Raw genomic sequence first — 17,505 nt, 5'->3', positions numbered from 1 at the left:
TAAAAAAATTACCTATCCTAGCTGCATATTCGAGATTTGAAGACCGCACATAGTCGAGATCGGACTTTGTATCTTGCTAATTTTTTGCGGGAGATTTTTTGTTGTTATATTATATTTGGAGTCCTTCGCTAACCACCCCGCTAGGCATATCAAATTCTGTGCGGCCATAAAATAAGGCCCACTACCACCAATTCGCGTGGAAAAAGACAGATATCTTGCCACAAGAGCTCAGATCTCACTAGAAACTCCCATTTTCAGATCTCTCGGGGTGCATAACATGTCTCCCCCCACCCAGACGTCCAAGCCGGCAGTGCCTATTGCGCTCTCCGCCGATGCCATTGACGACCTCATCTACGACTCCCGAGCCGGAGATCTCGAGGCTCTGACTACCGACATTACCAGCTTGGCTGCCCAACACAGCTGCTCTGAGGATAGGATCGTTGCATCTGCCATCGACATGGAAGATGAGAGCGAAGGCGGCACCGGCTCTTGTGTGCTCCACTTCCCTGCTGCGAATGGCAACAGCGGTATGTTTCCATTCCTCCAAAATCTCAATTTTGCGTCATTTCATACACACATGAGCAAGTGTTTGCGTGCACAGCTAACAGGGTCTAGAAATCCTGAACTTCCTGCTTCAAAAACTCTCTACCGCAGACGCTGCTCTGCGTACGGCGTTCGTCAACCACCGCAACCACTCCGGCAACACACCGCTGCATTGGGCTGCGCTCAACACGCACTTGGAATGTGTCAAGGCACTCGTCGAGGCCGGCGCTGATGTTACCATCAAAAATGATGCGGGCCACGATGCCGTGTTCTTGGCTGAGCGCGCTGCCTGGTCTGCCTCTGCAGAAGAGGTTGATGAGAACGAGGATGAGACCCAAGAGATTGAGATGACTGTTGGCGAGCCCGAGGGCCAGGGTGAGGGCGAACAGCAGCCTGCCGGGGAAATGTCTGCAGGCAGACAAGTGGTTGAGTGGCTGCTCAGCTCGGAGAAAGCGGCTGCGTTGGAAAGTAGTGCTACCGAGGGCGAGGGGTCGGCGTGAGACTACTATGTGGGACGATAAACGTGAAAAGGATTAAATTTTTATAGACAAAAGCAACACGATTCTTATGTTCGAGTATATCTGGTATCAGAAAACGAGAATCGTAAAGTTATCATTGGTACCCGAGAGACAGTTTTGATATTTCCGTTGGCTAAGTCTAGATGCATGTCGTTTGAGAACTCTATATCGCTTGATCTAATATACAGCACATACCGGTTGATACTTTTTGTATACAGGTGAGATGAGTATCAGCATCTCAATCACAGCGGACTTTTCCCGTCCGCCCATCACTGCTCTGCTGTGGTGATATTGGGAACCAGTCCACAACGGATCCGGTAGAATACGAGCCTTCCGAAGGCATCGTTTTATCAGGGTCGATTTCTCGGACTTTCGCATCAAACCCAACCTTGAAGCGACGGTCCCTCCAGACAACAGTGACGCCACCGTAGACGGCCAGAATCCAAATCGGAAGGGCGAGCAATTCTCGACCCAGCCACGCAGCAAACCATGATAAGAAAGACCGGCGGGTGGCTCTAGAAGAGCTACGGACCGGTTGCGCAAAGGCTGGGGTGTTATCATCTACCTCAATGGCCTTGGCAGAATGCAGTTTGATGTATAGAGTCCAGTCAACAAGGATCCAGAGTGCAATGCTTACTGCAAAAAAGGCGAAGAAAGATGCCCATGTTGACAAGGCGGATGCGTACGAAAAGCCTTTTTGTTCGAGGTATGGCGCCAGTGCAGTGGTGATGCCCCAGGCACCGTAGATGGAACAGACAAAAGACTCAGTGCCGGGCTCCACAAGCGTTGCAAGGAGAACGGTGAACTTTCGGACACGAAGCCAACGTACTCGACGGGCGATATAGCCTCGCGCACTCATGTTGGCGACAGGCTGGATAGCAAGATCCCCAAAGACCATAGCATGCTTGCCCCAGTGCTCACCCAAGTCTTTCTCCTCGCGGACTTTCTTCCGCCAAAGAAGGTCGCCGATTAAGTGATCCTCGCAGATATTGTCTGAAAAAAGTCGACTCCAGGGTGGCGGAACACAGGATCTTTCGGCGACGGGGTCGTGAGGTAGTTTAGGTGGGAGCGGCGGAACATATTTGACTTGCCCACAATACAGGGTGCAATCAGAACCGTGTTGATAGCCGTGTACATTTTAGCATGCGACGAGGAGAGAAACAATTCCTCAAGGCGACCACCGCCTGTTGGGAGTATGCTTGTCAATCCGTCTTCCGGTCGACGAGATGACCACTCGGGCTGTTCAGATTGGGGATTGGTAGCATCGGGACGAGCATCTAGGAGTGCTCGACGCTCGTGTTTGAGGTTGTTTTCGCCAGTGACATCCACAGCCACAGGAAGATGATGCACAAACTTGAACTTCTTCCCTGGGGTAGCTCCTGTTCCACATAGTCGATCCACCATACGACCACAAACTCCCGTTCCAACCCATACATTGCAGTCTATAATCCAAATGATGTCTCCCTTGGCTTCACGGTAGGCCCGACTCATGTTACGAATCTTTGGATTTGGACCAAGGGCATAGGCATCGGGACCACCGCTCTGTAGGAGGGGATCCTCTTCTTCAATATATAATTGCGAATCAACATCCGGAAAGTCGGTAAGGAGCTTGCAGAGGGTTGGATAGGCTGGGTCGTCGCGCGTGGCCACGCACAGACACACAGTGAGCTTGTCGCGGGGATAGTCCTGGCGAAAGGTGGCAGCTAGACAGTCATACAAATGAGGTTCGAGGCCCTTTACGGGGCGAATTGCGGTGACATGGGGGGCGTCCGGGTTGTTGGCAAGTAGCGAGCGTCGGGGTTGTCGTAAGAAGTATCTCCATCTAAAGTCCATGCAATTAATCCACTCGTTAGCCACAGCCACGAACCCCATAACAGACAGCGCTAGTGTCCCCCGCGTGCCTGTGCTCATAAGCGCAGAGAAACACAATGGTAAGTTAAACACACTCGGCTCAGATCATACATTTGGAAATACCCCAGGGTGCAGACGGCCAGCACAACAATGTACCAGATCAGGCCGACCCAACCCACCGCGACAGACACGGGCATAGCGCCATCAGAGACGGGCAACTCGAAGAGATACGAGGCGGATGGCTCAAGCATGAGACACAGAGGGAGGGCGACTGCCAAAAGAGAAGGACATTCTAGGATGAAGAGAGAGAAATCCCTCGTGGGTGGTTGGGTGGTTGGGTGGTTCGGAGGGTGGAGTCGCGCGAGGGCATCGCCAGCTCGGAAGCCACGGGTGGGTTTCGTTTTTGCCGGCGGCACCGCCTCACTTCCTTCGGGTGTCTTGCGCGTACAGTGGTTTTTTATTCTAGGATTACTATTTATGCTGCTTTGCACTTATGCCAAACTGGCAAATTGATTATATACGACCTACTGACCACCTGTTCTACCCAAAGTTAGGTCCGGTCCCGCGTTTGGAATGGTTTATCTTCCTGCAATCGTGGCCCTGACATAGTGAGTTGCTGTTCCATGGTGCCTGGCTTCGTGTATCCGTTGGATACAATGGCACCTGAACCGACTTTGAGCCTCTTGATAGTCTAAATTTGTCCGCCAATGGTAGTTTTTTATGTTTCATCAAGATAAACATGGATAATGTCTTAATAATTGCACCCATATCCTATGCCTCCCGATCCCTCATGATTGCCATCGTTCAAGGAGTATGAGCCCCTAGACTGTGCAGAATCCGACAGTGCCAACTTTCATTCGTAATTTTAGAGCATCGTTGGCTCTTTTATATTCCTTCTACTCTCCTCAATAGTGCATATTGGAATCCTAAGCCTTGGAGAATATAAGAGGTCATTGAAGAGGTCGCTCTCTGAAAGTGTTCCAGACAGTGCTTCAAAAACAACCCGCAGATCCTCAGTTTTGCATGGAAAACTTTCGGTTTCTCGGTCGAACAATTACTATCTGCATATGTGTGAACCAAGACCCTGAAAGACCTGAGTGCCGAAGGATATTACCCCGACAGCATTTCCCGCCATTGGATGCGGATCACCCATGATGATCAAAACCAGGAAACATGCCGATCATTTAGCAAAATATCCAGAATGAGGTTCGCCCCTCTTTTATGGATAAAAATAGCTAAGTTGAACGGCTGGCCGACATATTAGATGATCTGGCATGGGGTGACCTACTCTATGATTGAGCTGAGCAAGCGGAGCAGGCTTGGTAGACCTTCACAAGAAAATTTGATAACATGTATAGATTAGGTGGCAAAAGGATACTAAGATCAAGATCAATCCGCTTAAATAGGATCTATAAATAACGCTGAAGACAAATTTCCTTAAGAACTCCGGAGCCAGAACCAGTAAGTCATCCTACCTAACTCCAAATGGATCATATTTTCTTTTTCTTCCGCACTAACCCTGCACTTAGCACATTGACTGCAACAGGCTGGGACGGTGTTGATTGTATCTCGTCGGCTCCGCGTGGTTGGGCAATGATAGCTTCATTTGAACCCTTTGTCTCACCTCCACTAGCTGATTTTTTTCGTTTGCGAACTAATCCGATATCAAGGGTGTTTGTTTCGGCTGAATAAGTGGTAGTATTTTCCAACTTCCGGGTTCCGACAACCCTTTTACCCCAGGTCAGTTGATCGGCGAGGGAGGCGACCTGGTCAATATAGTCTTTGGTACTAGCGACAATTTCGCTTTCATCATAGAAATGATCGAGAACACAATCCATCATCTTCTTATATTCTGCTTCATTGAACACGACATTTCCACGTCCAGCTTCGGGCCAGTAGAAGGGAATTATCTCGTTTGACTGAAGCTCTGTTGACGATGCAACTGGTGGATGGTCAAAATGAGGTGGTGTCACAGCCTGAGGTTCAGGAATCTCTGCAGAATGTTCTCCGCTCAGCTTAGGCGCATCCGTTGGCAACTTGTCACCGCTGTCTGTAGAAGTGAACACATGTACGCCATTATCAATCTTATCGGATGGGACGGCGCTCATAATTCGGCTAGCCATGGTAGTCGAATTCATCAAGCCGGGCGGGTTCACCACGAGCCACAGGAACCCTACCAGCCGACCAGCAGAACATTCCTGACGGAAAGACATCATTTCCCAGAACTGATCTAGTGACCTGACACTTCTCCAGAGGCCAGTGCTGGGGGGCGCATCTTGACCTTCAGCAGATTCAGGGAGCTCATCATCTAGGTCGATCAGGAAACGAGTCTTGGGATCGTCAGGAAGCCGGGGAATGAGACAACGAGGTGGAGCTGATGGATCATGACACATTTGATTCACAGGGTAGCTGGAAAGCCATCGTGGACGATCCTGGCCATCCGACTTGGCCGTTAGCGGGAAGAAATTGCGTGTTTCAAAGCGGTCGCACCCAGGGACAATCAAGTAGGCGGTTGCAGAGGCCTTCGCTGATTCGGCTCCCTGATGCATGAGTTTCGAGTCTTTTGAAACAGATTCAGGCTCATGATCGCGGAGAATTGGATCCACTGCACGACACCACCATTTAATTAGGCCCCGGTCATCGAGGACGTGCTTCTCCGCATTGTCGATACTGCCGGGGAACAAGTACTGGTTTTGGGCGCGTGCAAACAGTGAGACCACCAGACGCACACCTGGGCGCTGATGGGTCTGCACAAGAAAGGAAAGGAAAGTATTTGAGATCAGCCTTAGCACCGAGACCTTTTGTCCCACTTTGAGGAGGTGCAGGAAGCCGGTCGAGTCGGCCTTAGAGACGAAAATAGTGGTGAGGTGGGCCGTGTTATAGACCAGAACTTCCATCCCAAAGACAATGATCTCCCCACCATTGACTTTTGGAGAATCGATTGAGACTGTTAGAAAGTGATTTTCACAGAAAGTTGCTTCTGGTTCCCGACCAGGCGCAGCAGCAAAGAGGGCCGTTGAAGGGGCTGGTGTTGAAGACACATGACGGACGGTAAGTTCGACACCAGTAGGGAGCGCTTTGGCCAAAAGATCTCCCAGATCACCATCAGATGCCATTATGTTCTTGCGCCCTGTGGGATTTGGCCTTGAATGAGGTTGTAATGCACAGCCGCGCACCTCGACGGCGCTGTGATTTTGCCCTGTCGTCGTAGGTCACGTGCCAGAACCAACATATGGGGCATTTGTTTGCAGTATCATTGACGACAATTCGGAGCAGGTTTTGTAGCCTAGCAAATATAGCGAATCAAGTGAAAATCAAATTAAATTCTCAACATATATCTTTGTATTATGTCCCGCCAAATGGTGGCACAAACAAGAAAGGTTGCATGGTGCCGATGTTCTGCAACTATAGCAGACATCTAACCAGATTGTGATATAGCTCTTAACTTGGTGGCGTTGAAGATCTCAAATGATAAAAGAATATGTTGATATTTTCCTTGATATTGGCTTCATTGATATTACAAGTAAACTCTTACTCTTTTCTGACATTGCGCGACTGATATGGATGGCCTCTCTCCTACCTCAAACATCTCTCTTTCTCCTTCCAACTTCCACAAATGCTCGACAACCTCTCTGGGCGCTACACCAGATCAATCAAAAAGCCTTCAAATAGTGAAATAGGTATGGAATAAAGGGATGAGACATGGCATTATAATAAATATCTGACATAGTACAGAACCACAAACGAGTTGCTTCCCCAATTAGGCTTCTGATGATGCGAGAGGAGCCAGCATATGATGGCAAGTGAAAGAACCATCTCAGATCAGATTTCAACTCTTAATCTATGAACCAAGTGAAGATAAATGTGCTGATGAGAATGCGATGAACAGACGCCGAAATTCCCGAGCGCTGCACTCAGATCCAGGTTTATTACAGTTGCGGTCACTCCCTGGGTGGAGAGTTCATCAAATGTCGACGCCACATGCGTCGGGAAGATGAACGCTGCTCAAACAGATACATAGTTTATGTGGAAGGCAAGAGATCATCCCACAAGTGTCGTCTCTGCTTGCGATCGGCATAGGCAGAAGACAAGATCAGACTGGGGCTTTGAGACATATGATGCTGGCGTACGGCGTTTGCAGGGTGAAACTAACTTGGAAATGGGCACTCCTACCAGATATTGCGAGCAAACAGGAGATTGAAGGGGTGCAAGTGGTAATATGATCTATTGAAACTCAAAGGCTCACACTCATTAAAGTAAAGTTGGTATTTTTGCGGACGCCTAGAAGTATGCAGTGACAGCATCCAGATCATCTGCATTGAGGAGGGTGACCCCCTCACGTAGCAGTGTTCTCCAAACCAAGTTTCTTTGGCGAACTGGCCAGTTGGGAGTGTTCCAGTAGCGTGCACCGATGCCACGACTTTTTGCCATTGCAATTTGCTCGCGAAGCCTGTTTAGCTGCTTCTCGTTGAGAATGGGGTCTGTATCAAGTTCAATTACACCGACTGCTTTATCAAAGTCGGTTGATGCGATAGGAGAGACAAGGCCCGTGATACTAGCATATTTTGGATCTTTGAGCTCTGCAAGAGGTGCGTCAAAGAAATAGTCACGGTCTGGAACAGGAGCAACCATATCCAATGGAGTATCGCCCGTTCCAATGATCGTCACAGGCCCAGTGGTCAGTGTCTTGCCACCCCTGAGTGTTGTGAGATACCCCTTCTCACGAAGAGGTTCTAGAGCCTCAATGACAGCTTGGAATGTCTCATGTCCAGATGTTTTCACATCAATGAAGAAGTATAGTGTTTGGTCAGGGACGGTGTCCCAAACGCCACTGGAGGAATGTGAGTTAGCCGCAGTGTTTGGCAAGCTATTCCATGGTTGAAACAAACTTTTTGGTAGGTGAAGTTACAAAGGGGCTCTTGGGATTTTGCCACTCCAAGATTTCTAAGATCGGGTTGATATAGAGAGCTTCTAGGGTACGTTCGTGTGTCAAAGCAGATTGGTCATGACCGACCTAGAACCGTCAAAAAGTCTTCAAGAATATCAAATCGAAAAACATTTGAACACGTACATAAAGGGTGCCATTGTATAGCCACACATCGGCTTCGGTAGAAGTGCAGCCTTTTGATAGCCCTATGGCAGCCAAGTCAATGCAAAATTCATGCACAAACATTTCCAATGCATACCGGTATAGAAGGGCTTTTCTCTCCAATAATCGCTGACGGGTAATGAGAAGAAAGAACTTTCGCATAAAAATAGGTTGCTTACTTATGGGAATGCACCGGGATCTGGAGGCATGGTCTTAATCAAACTTCCCAAGCGAGTCATCGAATCCAGGGGGCAACGATGGTCAATGAGTCGAAAAAAGGATGCATTGACTTACTGGGAGCAGATCACGGGTAACATCAGTCGGATACCCATAATCCTTGCTGCCATGCGTATTCTTAAGGATACTTTGCAGACTGGATGTGATGGAGCCGATCACCGGGTCTGCGCCCGACAGCGCTGTAACCACGGCAATCAACCAGACAATAGGATATATCATGGCACCAATGGGGTTGGAACTAATTGAGATATAAAGACATATGGAGAGGATTGTATCCGCAGCCAGAATTGGTCTGAGTCGTTGAAGGGATGAACGGCCTCCCCGGTCGGATTGAGGCGGTATCCGCCGGCTGCACGTGGCTTTCATAATAAGCGCTTTTACCTGACTAGAAAGCAATCACCAACATTATGATGCTGACATGGACTGTTCGTACAAATATTTTCTAAAAGAATTAATAATTTTTAACTTATTTGAGTAAGACTCGTGATGCAATAAACGCCTTCCAGGTATCGATACATCGAAAAGATCAAATGATGGAAAATTGGGAAAAAGAAGTCCCCTCTCGAGTGCGATGGCGCGCAAGTATTCTATGTACGTAGTTGACCTCCTGCCTATGCTATACCCCTAGACTTCCCTTACACTTGGTGAATGACCACCCGAAGACTCCTGGGAAATTGAGTTGCGGCCTCGGAGGCTGAGATTGCCAATGCGTTGGACCAGATTGCTACCAACAGCATCCACTGCACCCTTGGGGGCCAGTAGAGTTGGGCCCTGGGCAGCAGCTTCCTGCACCCTGAATAACTTAATTGCAGTGCCGTTCCAAACACCTACAGTACCAGGAGTAGCACCGGCTGCAGAGCCAACTACCATTTCGCTGGAGAAAATGAAGCCCCAAAGCAGCGACTCATACCAGCCCATAGACAGCGCAGACCATTCAAAAGACTGGGCGCGAACTGGGGTTGGCTCAGAGACAATACTCTTGACCTGGGGCTCATCCGCAAACGACGGAAGATTGTGGATTAATGTGCGAGCTTCGGGGCTGGCCGTAGATTGAAGGGCGGCCTCGGGAATATGAGGCGCAATGGCGGAAATGAGGGTGAGGATAGTATGAAGTGGAAGCTCCGGAAGCCACGATTCAAGCTGGGATATATAATTAGTAACTCTGCTATCAATGGACACCTATCAGGACTTACCCATGCCACGGTTGGAGTGAATCCACAAGACGACCCGGTGAATAGAGCAGACATGCTGGTTTGGCTAGTCATGCTGTTCTGGCGGGAGAAGGATGGGCGTCCTGCGGGCATCTTGCCGCGTGCTTTCTCAGATATACCTCGGGCCTGGGAGTTAGTCTCATCTGTCGTTGATGCGAATGAGGGTCTGCGGGAGGTCTGAGCGGATGGAGAGGACTGTGACGGTGTTTGTGCCCCTCCATCTTCTCCTTCCTCATCAGAATCATCATCGCCAATGGCAAATGCACTGTTTTCTTCTGGGATGCGGGTCAAAGGGGATCGAGCACCCGAAGGCGCATGCAGATCTTCTTCAGAATGAGAAAGTGTTGGGCTGGATATCATATCAGCATCACCAGCCTTGCGTTTCTCCCTTTGACGCTCAATTTCCTGTTGGCCGCTTTCAAGAGTAAATGTGCGAACAGCCTCGAAACGCTCCTTGTACTTTAAAATTGAGTAAACAAGATATGGATTTTCTGTGACTATTAGTAGTTGAACCAACAAGAAAATCGGTTGGGAACCCACCATTAAATCCGTGTTCGAGAATAGTGTTGATAAAGTCAAGTAGCGATGCAAGAAGGGTGTGATTGGTTTCGTTGGCCAGCAAAAAGCTTGGAGCAGACATGGAAGAGAAAAGCTGAATAACTTTGGAGCACGCCGTAGGAGAAACATGCTTTATGTGAGGCGCCACATTATTCAAAATCATGAGAAGGGCAGGATAAGCGGTATCGAGTTTGCCTTTGCTTGTGGTCATGAGAGTGTGAATTGACTGTAGAAGTTAGGATATATGCCATATTTCTTGAGGGTTGCAGGACAAACCATGATGAGGTAGTCAGCATAGCTGCCTCGGAATTTGAGGAGTCGAATCGATGGTGGTAAGGTCTCCTGTGCTTCGAACTTCATGTTGAGACTTTTTCCAAAATTTGGCTCTGCACTCATCGTTTGCAAAATGAAAATACAAAGTCGAACGACGCCTTGTTTAGATGGGTCCATTCTGTATTCCATAGCATAGAAGTAACAGAGGATGAGGAAATCGTGAGAGCGGTTGGAGTCGATGATAAAAGAGCGGAACCGCTTGTTACATTGCAAGGCCTCCCAAAAGAGAATCAATATCTCAGGTGCCCATTTCACAGATCGCTGGCTTCCAGGAAGATAGGAGCTTGTCGCCTGCATCTGTCTCTTATCAATATCTTTTAATCTGCCCCATATGCCTAGGAAAGAACACGTACCGGTTGGTTTAGGATCCTTGTCATGCCATCAACAAGAAACTGGAAATCTTGAGGTCTGTGCAATCTGCCGAAGTAATGGCGGTAATAGTTTTTGGGAGGAACTCCACGCCCGTCCTCTGGAATGGGATAAAGGAGAAGTACAAGGAGAAGCTGTAAGCAGTAGATCACCAACATTTGCTTAGAATCCTTCCAGACAACATGATCATAAGGAACTCTCCAAGCTGCAGGATTATATTTCATCGCCTTCGTCAAATTAGCATCTCACAAGAATTTTGATCCTTAAATTGACATACCGTGTTCAGGAGAGAGCAGAGGAGAGTCAATACAGACTGCTTGTCCTGGCAGGTGGTTATATAAGTGATAGCTTTGACACCCTGCACGGGAAGTGTATCTGGAAAATTCAGCGAGAGTGATCACAATAATTCAAGATTGAGTAGACATACTCGAAGGCAGATACATTGCCTTTCCGGTCATTGTCAGCAGCAGTCGCAGGACCTCGCACCGGTTATTCTCCAGGGTCTTATTTGACCCCATTGCAGTGTTGCAACCGACTCCGCTCTGCCATATCGAGTAAGAAACCTTGCTCTTCGCAGTGGGAAGCACCGGTATGCTGAAGTCAGCGAAGAATAGCAGGTCTAGCAAAGTGTCAATCAGCTCTTCTGCAAGAGGCTTGACATCTTCGTATTCCTCCCCACGAGGAGAGTTTCGTTGTTGTCCATCCTCGGCCTGCGAATCGTCAAACAGGATCTCTCCAGAAATCTGTGCTTGTCGAGTCTTCTTCTTGCGACGTGACCAGAAGAACTTGTCGTCCCAATCTTCCAGGTGTTCTGCTTCATAGACAAAGGGGAGGAGTCGAGTGAGGATGCGGATGCAGTTGAGGGCATCGCTTTCGGGAGCAAGATCGGGATCTGGGAACGAAGGGTGGTTTTTCAAAATGATCAGACGAGATGAAACCGATAGTAGCAATGTTTCGAAATTAGTCAAGGCTTGGTCGCGCGTTCGGCGGATGTCAGCCGGGGTGAACAGGCTGAAGACGTCCTCTGTAGACTCTGGGAGCTCCCAGAACTGAATAGAATGTCAGATACCATGGCATCATCGACTCATCTTTAAAGCTGATATCCTGTGAAGAGGCCAACTTACCCGTGTCCAGTAAGGGTCGTCTGCGGGGATCTCCTTCTCTTCTGACAGGCGGAAGATGCCCTGCTTGAAGACAAGTTTGGACTCCGAGGCCCCCATTGCTGAAGAGACAAGTCGCCCACAGCGAGGGCTTCAGATAGGCTACTTAGTGTTGAGAACCAAGGTTTAGCGAAAACCACGCTGCAAGTTGTTGCCGTGTGCCGTGTGCCGTGTGCCGTTGGTGTTGCGGTTGTTCCTGGGTGCGGAGTCCCGATCTTAAACGCGGGCGTTGACCTGCCGCGCCGCCCAAACACATGATGTAGGGAGTACGAGAGCCGCCATGCGCCGACAACTCATCGGCTGTTTGCCTCATCACATTCTGCTTTCTTTGTTCCATGATCATGCTAATTTGATATATTACCAACCTCCTTAGGATTTTGAAAGTTTTTAGAAATACTTTATCGAATCATGGTCTACCAGTTGGGCACCAGCGGTGATCGAACTATTGGCGGAGAGCTCCCAAAGAACCTGATTTTACTAATGCAGTATTCGAATTCATTATAAAGGATCGCTAAACCCGTTACAAACTCCATGACGCGCAACCAATGAGAGAAACAAATAAAAAAGGAATCAGAGGGCACCATTGCTAGCAGACAGCCTTCGGCTTCTCTCATAGAGCCACTTGTTGCTCAGACCGAGGCTCCTACGCTTGCCTGCAAGAGGAGAAGGAGTACTGGGTCCAATACTGGACTCTCCAAATGAGTTGCTCCGAACAAGAGGGGAGGAGGACCCAATGCTCTGTCTCCGCCCGGAATCTCTGCCTCCATTAGAGATGGCTTTGTGAAACAATGGGCTTGAAGCAGGCGAAAAAGGAGTACCCGAAGAGACACGGCGATCAGAAAAGGTCGGGGTTGTAGACAATGGAGAGCTGGTGTGCCGACTTGCACTAATGGGGCTTGCCTTTCGCGAGGTAGACAGACGGTAGCGGGGCGGCGTAACATAGGTTGTTCCAGGAGTAGCAGGAGGAGTGGCTGTTGGGTCCAGGCCCAGGAGGGCACGCTGGGTGGGGGTGAGGGGAATATCGGAGAGGTTGTCTTTGCGCTTGAAGAGAGGGAGCACAGCGAGGAGAATGTTTGTAGTGAAGAGGAGTTGAATGAAAAGTAGCGGCAGCTGTTGATAGAAGGGATCATTGCCGAACAAGTAACGCACACTGGAGGATTGCGCCAGTCAGTAACCGCTTTGAACACAACTTGACGCTGGGGTTCGAGGAGGCTGTGTGAACATACTAAGATTTGAGGGTGCCGCCAAACACCCACGTCAACACCAAGGAGATACCATTCCAGATAACACTGCGAAGGTTCTTATCACCAAAAGTAGCAGCATTTTGGCGTCTGACAATCTCGTTAAGTTGGGGATGGCGCCATTTTCCTGGAGTCCCTGACCCCCCAGAGGCGGGAGTCGCGGGCGCAGCCTTGGGAGTAGACGGAAGAGATTTTGAGGCCATTGGTCGCCAGGAAGATAACAAAAGGGAGGAAATTGTGTCTAAAGAGCAACAAATACAAATAGGGGAACTGCAGACTGTCAGTTACTTGGGCCGTTTGGGGAGGGGGAAAAGAGTCAGAGCACGAGGGGAGAAGTCTTACCTTTGGGTCAAAACGAGCGGGCACTTACCTGGGCGGGGGTCGAGGGGGGGGGGGAGATGAGGAGCTTTACAGAAACATTGGTTCTGTGGAGAGAGGGGTTGCCGTTCAAAGAGTCATGGCTCAGGAGCTTGTTTTGAAAGTCGCAAGAGGATGGGATCACCGAAGAAACAGGCGCTGCGCGCGTCAAGTTTAGACGCCGGTTTTATGGTTGACCCGAGAGCCGCTCCGTCAGCCTCCCGGGGAACCCCTCAAACGTCATTGTGTCTGGAACTGTTGACACTCGACAATCCAGAAGTCCGTGGCTATCGAAGCTTGTGACTAGAAGAAGCGATCTCTTACAAAGACTGGCCGGGCTGAATACTGTCGATAAAGCCACGACTCCGTCAACACTCCCGCCATCTGAAAGCGAACAATCATACTATTAGCCGCCGAAATGGCCGACCAGACTCCCATTCTGGAGAAGCTCGATGCCGCTATCACCGATATGCTGGCGGACTGGAATATCTACACGACGTTTTTTGCCGCAGCTCTTATTTCATTTGCTATCTACTCCATTGTATCGTCCAAAGATCCCGATGTTCATCAATTCCTTCTTGCTCGCCAATCTACAGCTTCTCCTATTCGGCAATCGGGCGAGTCAGCAACCTATCGCAGTTTAGAAACCCCTTATGGCTTTCCCCTTCGACAGGGATTGAACGTGAAGGATGCTGAAGCTCCCAAATGGACTGCGGGTCGCCGGGGCGACCTTCGAGATATCTGGAAGGCTGCCGTTCGGGGTGCGTTGAACGCCGATGGCTCTGTATCTGGCAAGCAGGGCAAGATCTATACTGTGCTGGGGAGGAATGCTGTTGAGCACTCCCTATCTCAAGCAACTCAGGAAATCAATGTAATCGGTCGATTCCTACACAGATCAGAGGTCAAGACTGTTGCTGTATGCCTGACCGACTCTATTGAACTCCTGGCCGCTATCTTCGGTATGTAACCCTTGAATGACTTGACGACCAGAAACTAGTCCATATATTGACATTTTTCAATCTAAGCGGGTGCATTTTATGGATTCAACACTGTGATTATACCCCATAACCTTGCTCCCGAAACGCTGTCTGCTCATCTACAAGCATCCAAAGCCGATGCTCTGATTGCCGAGGCCGGTTCAATCGATTTATCCACAGTGAGCAAAGGTAACTCTCAGCTATCACTTCTTCTCTGGGTCGTCAAGTATGGAAATCGGCACATGGACTGGCATGAGGTTCCCGAGGATGTCAAAGGTACTCTGAAAGTTACTGTTTGGCACGAGTTGCTTGAGGAAGGCAAGGATCTGGCTAGCCTAGATGTCCCTGAATACGACCCGACCACTCCGACCCCGGGTATCAGCACTGTTTGGCCTTCCGAGTCCAACTCTGGCGAGTTCATTAATTTCCAATCCGAGGTAAGCCATATGCTTTTTCCCCACCGACAATGTCTTGGCTTCTTTCAAGATCTGGTCACATTCCATCATGGCTTGATAGAAAGATCCTCACATTTTTTCTAGAACATCGTGGCCGCTGTCGCTGCTTTGGGCTCTGCGCTGCCTCGGAGTGAACGTTTCTCTCCGTCTGACCTTGTTCTCTCAATCGACTCTCTCTCTCGGTCTTACCCACTTTGCCAGATATTGAATGCCTTGTTCTCAAATGCCTCGGTGGCCCTCAACTCTGTCGCTGGTGAAAATGTCGACTTTGGCCTGGCTACAGTTGGTGTGTCTCCTACTGTTATCGTTGCGTCCTCTCGCACTATGGTAGAGTATCATGACCGCGTCATGAAGCCTCATGCCGGTCCGGTTTCTTCCTTCGGTCATTGGGTCCAGTCTCGAACTCTGGATGCAGGAAAGATGCCTTCCAAGAACATTTTCAGTCAACTTGCCCGAATCGGACCGACCGTCGAGCTTTCTTTGGACAAGTTGCGTCTAATTTGCATTTCACACCGCGTTGACGCCGATTCCTCAGTTCGCCATACCTCAGAGCAATTGACAGATCTTCGCGTTTTTACCGGCGCGCGTGTTGTATATGCACTTACCGGTCCTGGCATTGCTGGTGCGATTGCTCAAACCAACGTCTTTGATTACAGACGCCTCGATGGATCCAGCCACTTTGGATCACCATTGAGCAGTACTGAAATCACTCTAACTGGCATCGCTGAGAGTCAGACATTGGATACCCTCCCAGAGGGTCAGGTATGTCCCAAAACGGGGACTAACTTGCGTCCCCACCCCTAGAGTGCCCAGACATACTGACATGGTACTCGATAGATTACGGTTACTGGCCCGGCTGTTGTTAACGGAAAAGTTACTCTCTCTTCTCACGCCCGCATTAGTGGCGATAACACCGTAGAGCTTTGCTAAGGAATATATCCACTTGCTCTTTCTGGGTAGTAATGAGCAACTTCTGTACCATGAGCGTTCTGCATTCTACTCTTTTCGGCTATATCGCAGTTGGAAAAGAAAGTCACTCGACGGGATCAATGAACTGTCTTCCCTAGTGAATATTTGAATAGTTAGCACAAAGCGGGGTTGGTGATGCCAAAAAGGTTCCATTAAGTTTGAAATACAAAGGTCGGCTCCAGAAATGTTGTGACAAAAAGTAATAATATACACATGCTTGAAGGTCTTCCAAATAAATCCAATAGATAAACACAAGACTCTATACGGATCCTTTAAGCGCTCAACAATGACTGTGCGAGGTCGAAATAGGCCTTGGTTTGCTTCTGAGCCTCGGGTGAGAATGCATCCACCTGCTTTTGCAGGGTCTCCTTTGCCTCGGCCAGGCAGGTCGTTACTGCCGAATGAAGATCCTTGTCAACAGCGAGTCCGTGGATTGAAAGACTCTGACGTAATCCATTGTAGACAGGGGCCAGCTCCTGAATCCGTTTGACTGCTTCATGGCGGTCCTCGGTAGCGACCTCCTTGGAGAAGTAGGACCAAGAGGCGACGAGCTTTCGTGCGTAGTTCAGGACTTCATTGGTCTCGTCCTTGGCACCAAACTCATTGATAGCACGGCTTGCGCTGAGTTCAAGTAATGTGCCAATTACGAAAGGCTGGTGCTTTACATTCTCCGCCTTTGCGCCTATTTCTTGGAGCACAGGGTCTTGGTCCATCAGGTCAACAGCCTGTCTTGTCGTATTGAAAGCTTTGGTTACCGCATCACCCTTGTATCCTGCCTGCTCCGCGGCAAGGTGAATCTGGTAGAAAAGCGAGCGCACGACACCCATGGATCGGAGGTGCAAACCGGTGTGACTTCCCTGCCGGGCACATTCAAGAATAAGAGAAAGTTTCCCAGCAGCGCCAGCTCGACGGACAAGTTGTTCCCATCGATCCTGGCCAATTCGAAAACCAGCCGCATGCAGACCAGACAAGAAGGGGAGAAGGTTCTTCCACTCGTTCATGGACATCATGAGTTGCAGGGCCGCAAATGCATCCCGTTTGGTTGGTGTTTCAGTTATCTTCATCGGTCGAAAAGTATATTCCTCATTTTCGCTGATTTTAACAGTGATAGGTTCCTCAGTCAGTCTTTGCGCATGCTTTTCCTTGAACATGCTTTGGCGTTGGCGTTTCGGAAGACCCGCTGGAATAAATCTGTCGTTCCGGAACCTGTCAAGCAGCTTGTCCAGTTCGGGGGATGAGGTTGGAGTAAAAGTCGGAATCGCTGTATTAAAGAAATGGGTTATTAGCAGCCTTTCAAAAAAGAAAGGAGAAAAGCTGTAAGCAAGGTCATGCTTTACCTGTTCTCGATGCGTAATTGCGGGTTTGGGATGTGATCGACCGGCGCATTGTGCTTGAGAATCGGGAAAGACTTCCCATGACAGCTTGAGCCATGATGGGCGACGATAAATACAGTAACACAAAGACCAGACCGAGCAGTAATGAGACTCCAAGGAATTGAGGGTCCTTTTCGCAGCGCACGAGCAAAACGCGAGAAGATGGTGAAGGCGGAGAAGAAGCTGGATTTCGAACAAATTCAGGGCTTGGCGGAAATTCTGCCGGTTTGCTCCATCCAAAACTCGTCCCCGACTTTCTCATCT

At 49.2% G+C, this 17,505-nt stretch overlaps 8 protein-coding genes across 8 annotated transcripts; 2 read left to right on the top strand and 6 right to left on the bottom strand.

Annotated features, from left to right (window-relative positions):
* Positions 1 to 277: 277 nt before the first annotated feature.
* Positions 278 to 1,043, top strand: N7462_003312 (ankyrin repeat domain-containing protein; the record flags this gene model as incomplete). The annotated part of the gene is made up of 2 exons (XM_057075038.1): positions 278 to 527; positions 616 to 1,043. The coding sequence occupies 2 exons, from the start codon at positions 278 to 280 to the stop codon at positions 1,041 to 1,043; spliced, it is 678 nt and encodes a 225-aa protein (XP_056934543.1).
* A 256-nt stretch (positions 1,044 to 1,299) lies between these two features.
* N7462_003311 (putative ceramide glucosyltransferase) lies at positions 1,300 to 3,163 on the bottom strand (the record flags this gene model as incomplete). The annotated part of the gene is made up of 3 exons (XM_057075037.1): positions 1,300 to 2,040; positions 2,070 to 2,883; positions 3,024 to 3,163. 3 exons carry the CDS (start codon positions 3,161 to 3,163, stop codon positions 1,300 to 1,302), a joined length of 1,695 nt encoding a protein of 564 aa, XP_056934542.1.
* Positions 3,164 to 4,402: 1,239 nt separating this feature from the next.
* N7462_003310 (H3 histone acetyltransferase RTT109) lies at positions 4,403 to 6,028 on the bottom strand (the record flags this gene model as incomplete). The annotated part of the gene is made up of 1 exon (XM_057075036.1): positions 4,403 to 6,028. The coding sequence occupies one exon, from the start codon at positions 6,026 to 6,028 to the stop codon at positions 4,403 to 4,405; it is 1,626 nt and encodes a 541-aa protein (XP_056934541.1).
* A 1,165-nt stretch (positions 6,029 to 7,193) lies between these two features.
* Positions 7,194 to 8,457, bottom strand: N7462_003309 (uncharacterized protein; the record flags this gene model as incomplete). The annotated part of the gene is made up of 6 exons (XM_057075035.1): positions 7,194 to 7,743; positions 7,802 to 7,926; positions 7,984 to 8,045; positions 8,099 to 8,130; positions 8,181 to 8,200; positions 8,296 to 8,457. The coding sequence occupies 6 exons, from the start codon at positions 8,455 to 8,457 to the stop codon at positions 7,194 to 7,196; spliced, it is 951 nt and encodes a 316-aa protein (XP_056934540.1).
* Positions 8,458 to 8,862: 405 nt separating this feature from the next.
* On the bottom strand, positions 8,863 to 11,929 carry N7462_003308 (Hid1 family protein; the record flags this gene model as incomplete). Its single annotated transcript, XM_057075034.1, has 8 exons — positions 8,863 to 9,378; positions 9,432 to 9,940; positions 9,990 to 10,233; positions 10,284 to 10,637; positions 10,694 to 10,936; positions 10,987 to 11,084; positions 11,137 to 11,758; positions 11,834 to 11,929. 8 exons carry the CDS (start codon positions 11,927 to 11,929, stop codon positions 8,863 to 8,865), a joined length of 2,682 nt encoding a protein of 893 aa, XP_056934539.1.
* A 510-nt stretch (positions 11,930 to 12,439) lies between these two features.
* On the bottom strand, positions 12,440 to 13,313 carry N7462_003307 (uncharacterized protein; the record flags this gene model as incomplete). The annotated part of the gene is made up of 2 exons (XM_057075033.1): positions 12,440 to 13,019; positions 13,096 to 13,313. The coding sequence occupies 2 exons, from the start codon at positions 13,311 to 13,313 to the stop codon at positions 12,440 to 12,442; spliced, it is 798 nt and encodes a 265-aa protein (XP_056934538.1).
* A 572-nt stretch (positions 13,314 to 13,885) lies between these two features.
* Positions 13,886 to 15,829, top strand: N7462_003306 (uncharacterized protein; the record flags this gene model as incomplete). Its single annotated transcript, XM_057075032.1, has 4 exons — positions 13,886 to 14,426; positions 14,493 to 14,881; positions 14,984 to 15,661; positions 15,737 to 15,829. 4 exons carry the CDS (start codon positions 13,886 to 13,888, stop codon positions 15,827 to 15,829), a joined length of 1,701 nt encoding a protein of 566 aa, XP_056934537.1.
* Positions 15,830 to 16,140: 311 nt separating this feature from the next.
* Positions 16,141 to 17,299, bottom strand: N7462_003305 (uncharacterized protein; the record flags this gene model as incomplete). The annotated part of the gene is made up of 2 exons (XM_057075031.1): positions 16,141 to 17,129; positions 17,206 to 17,299. The coding sequence occupies 2 exons, from the start codon at positions 17,297 to 17,299 to the stop codon at positions 16,141 to 16,143; spliced, it is 1,083 nt and encodes a 360-aa protein (XP_056934536.1).
* Between the last annotated feature and the right edge of the window lie 206 nt (positions 17,300 to 17,505).

The sequence above is a fragment of the Penicillium macrosclerotiorum genome (genome assembly GCF_028827735.1).
Source record: "Penicillium macrosclerotiorum strain IBT 26536 chromosome Unknown utg000003l_segment0_segment0, whole genome shotgun sequence".
NCBI lineage: Eukaryota > Fungi > Ascomycota > Eurotiomycetes > Eurotiales > Aspergillaceae > Penicillium > Penicillium macrosclerotiorum.
Note: the sequence above shows the minus strand (reverse complement) of the source record. Positions and strands in the feature narration are given on the sequence as shown.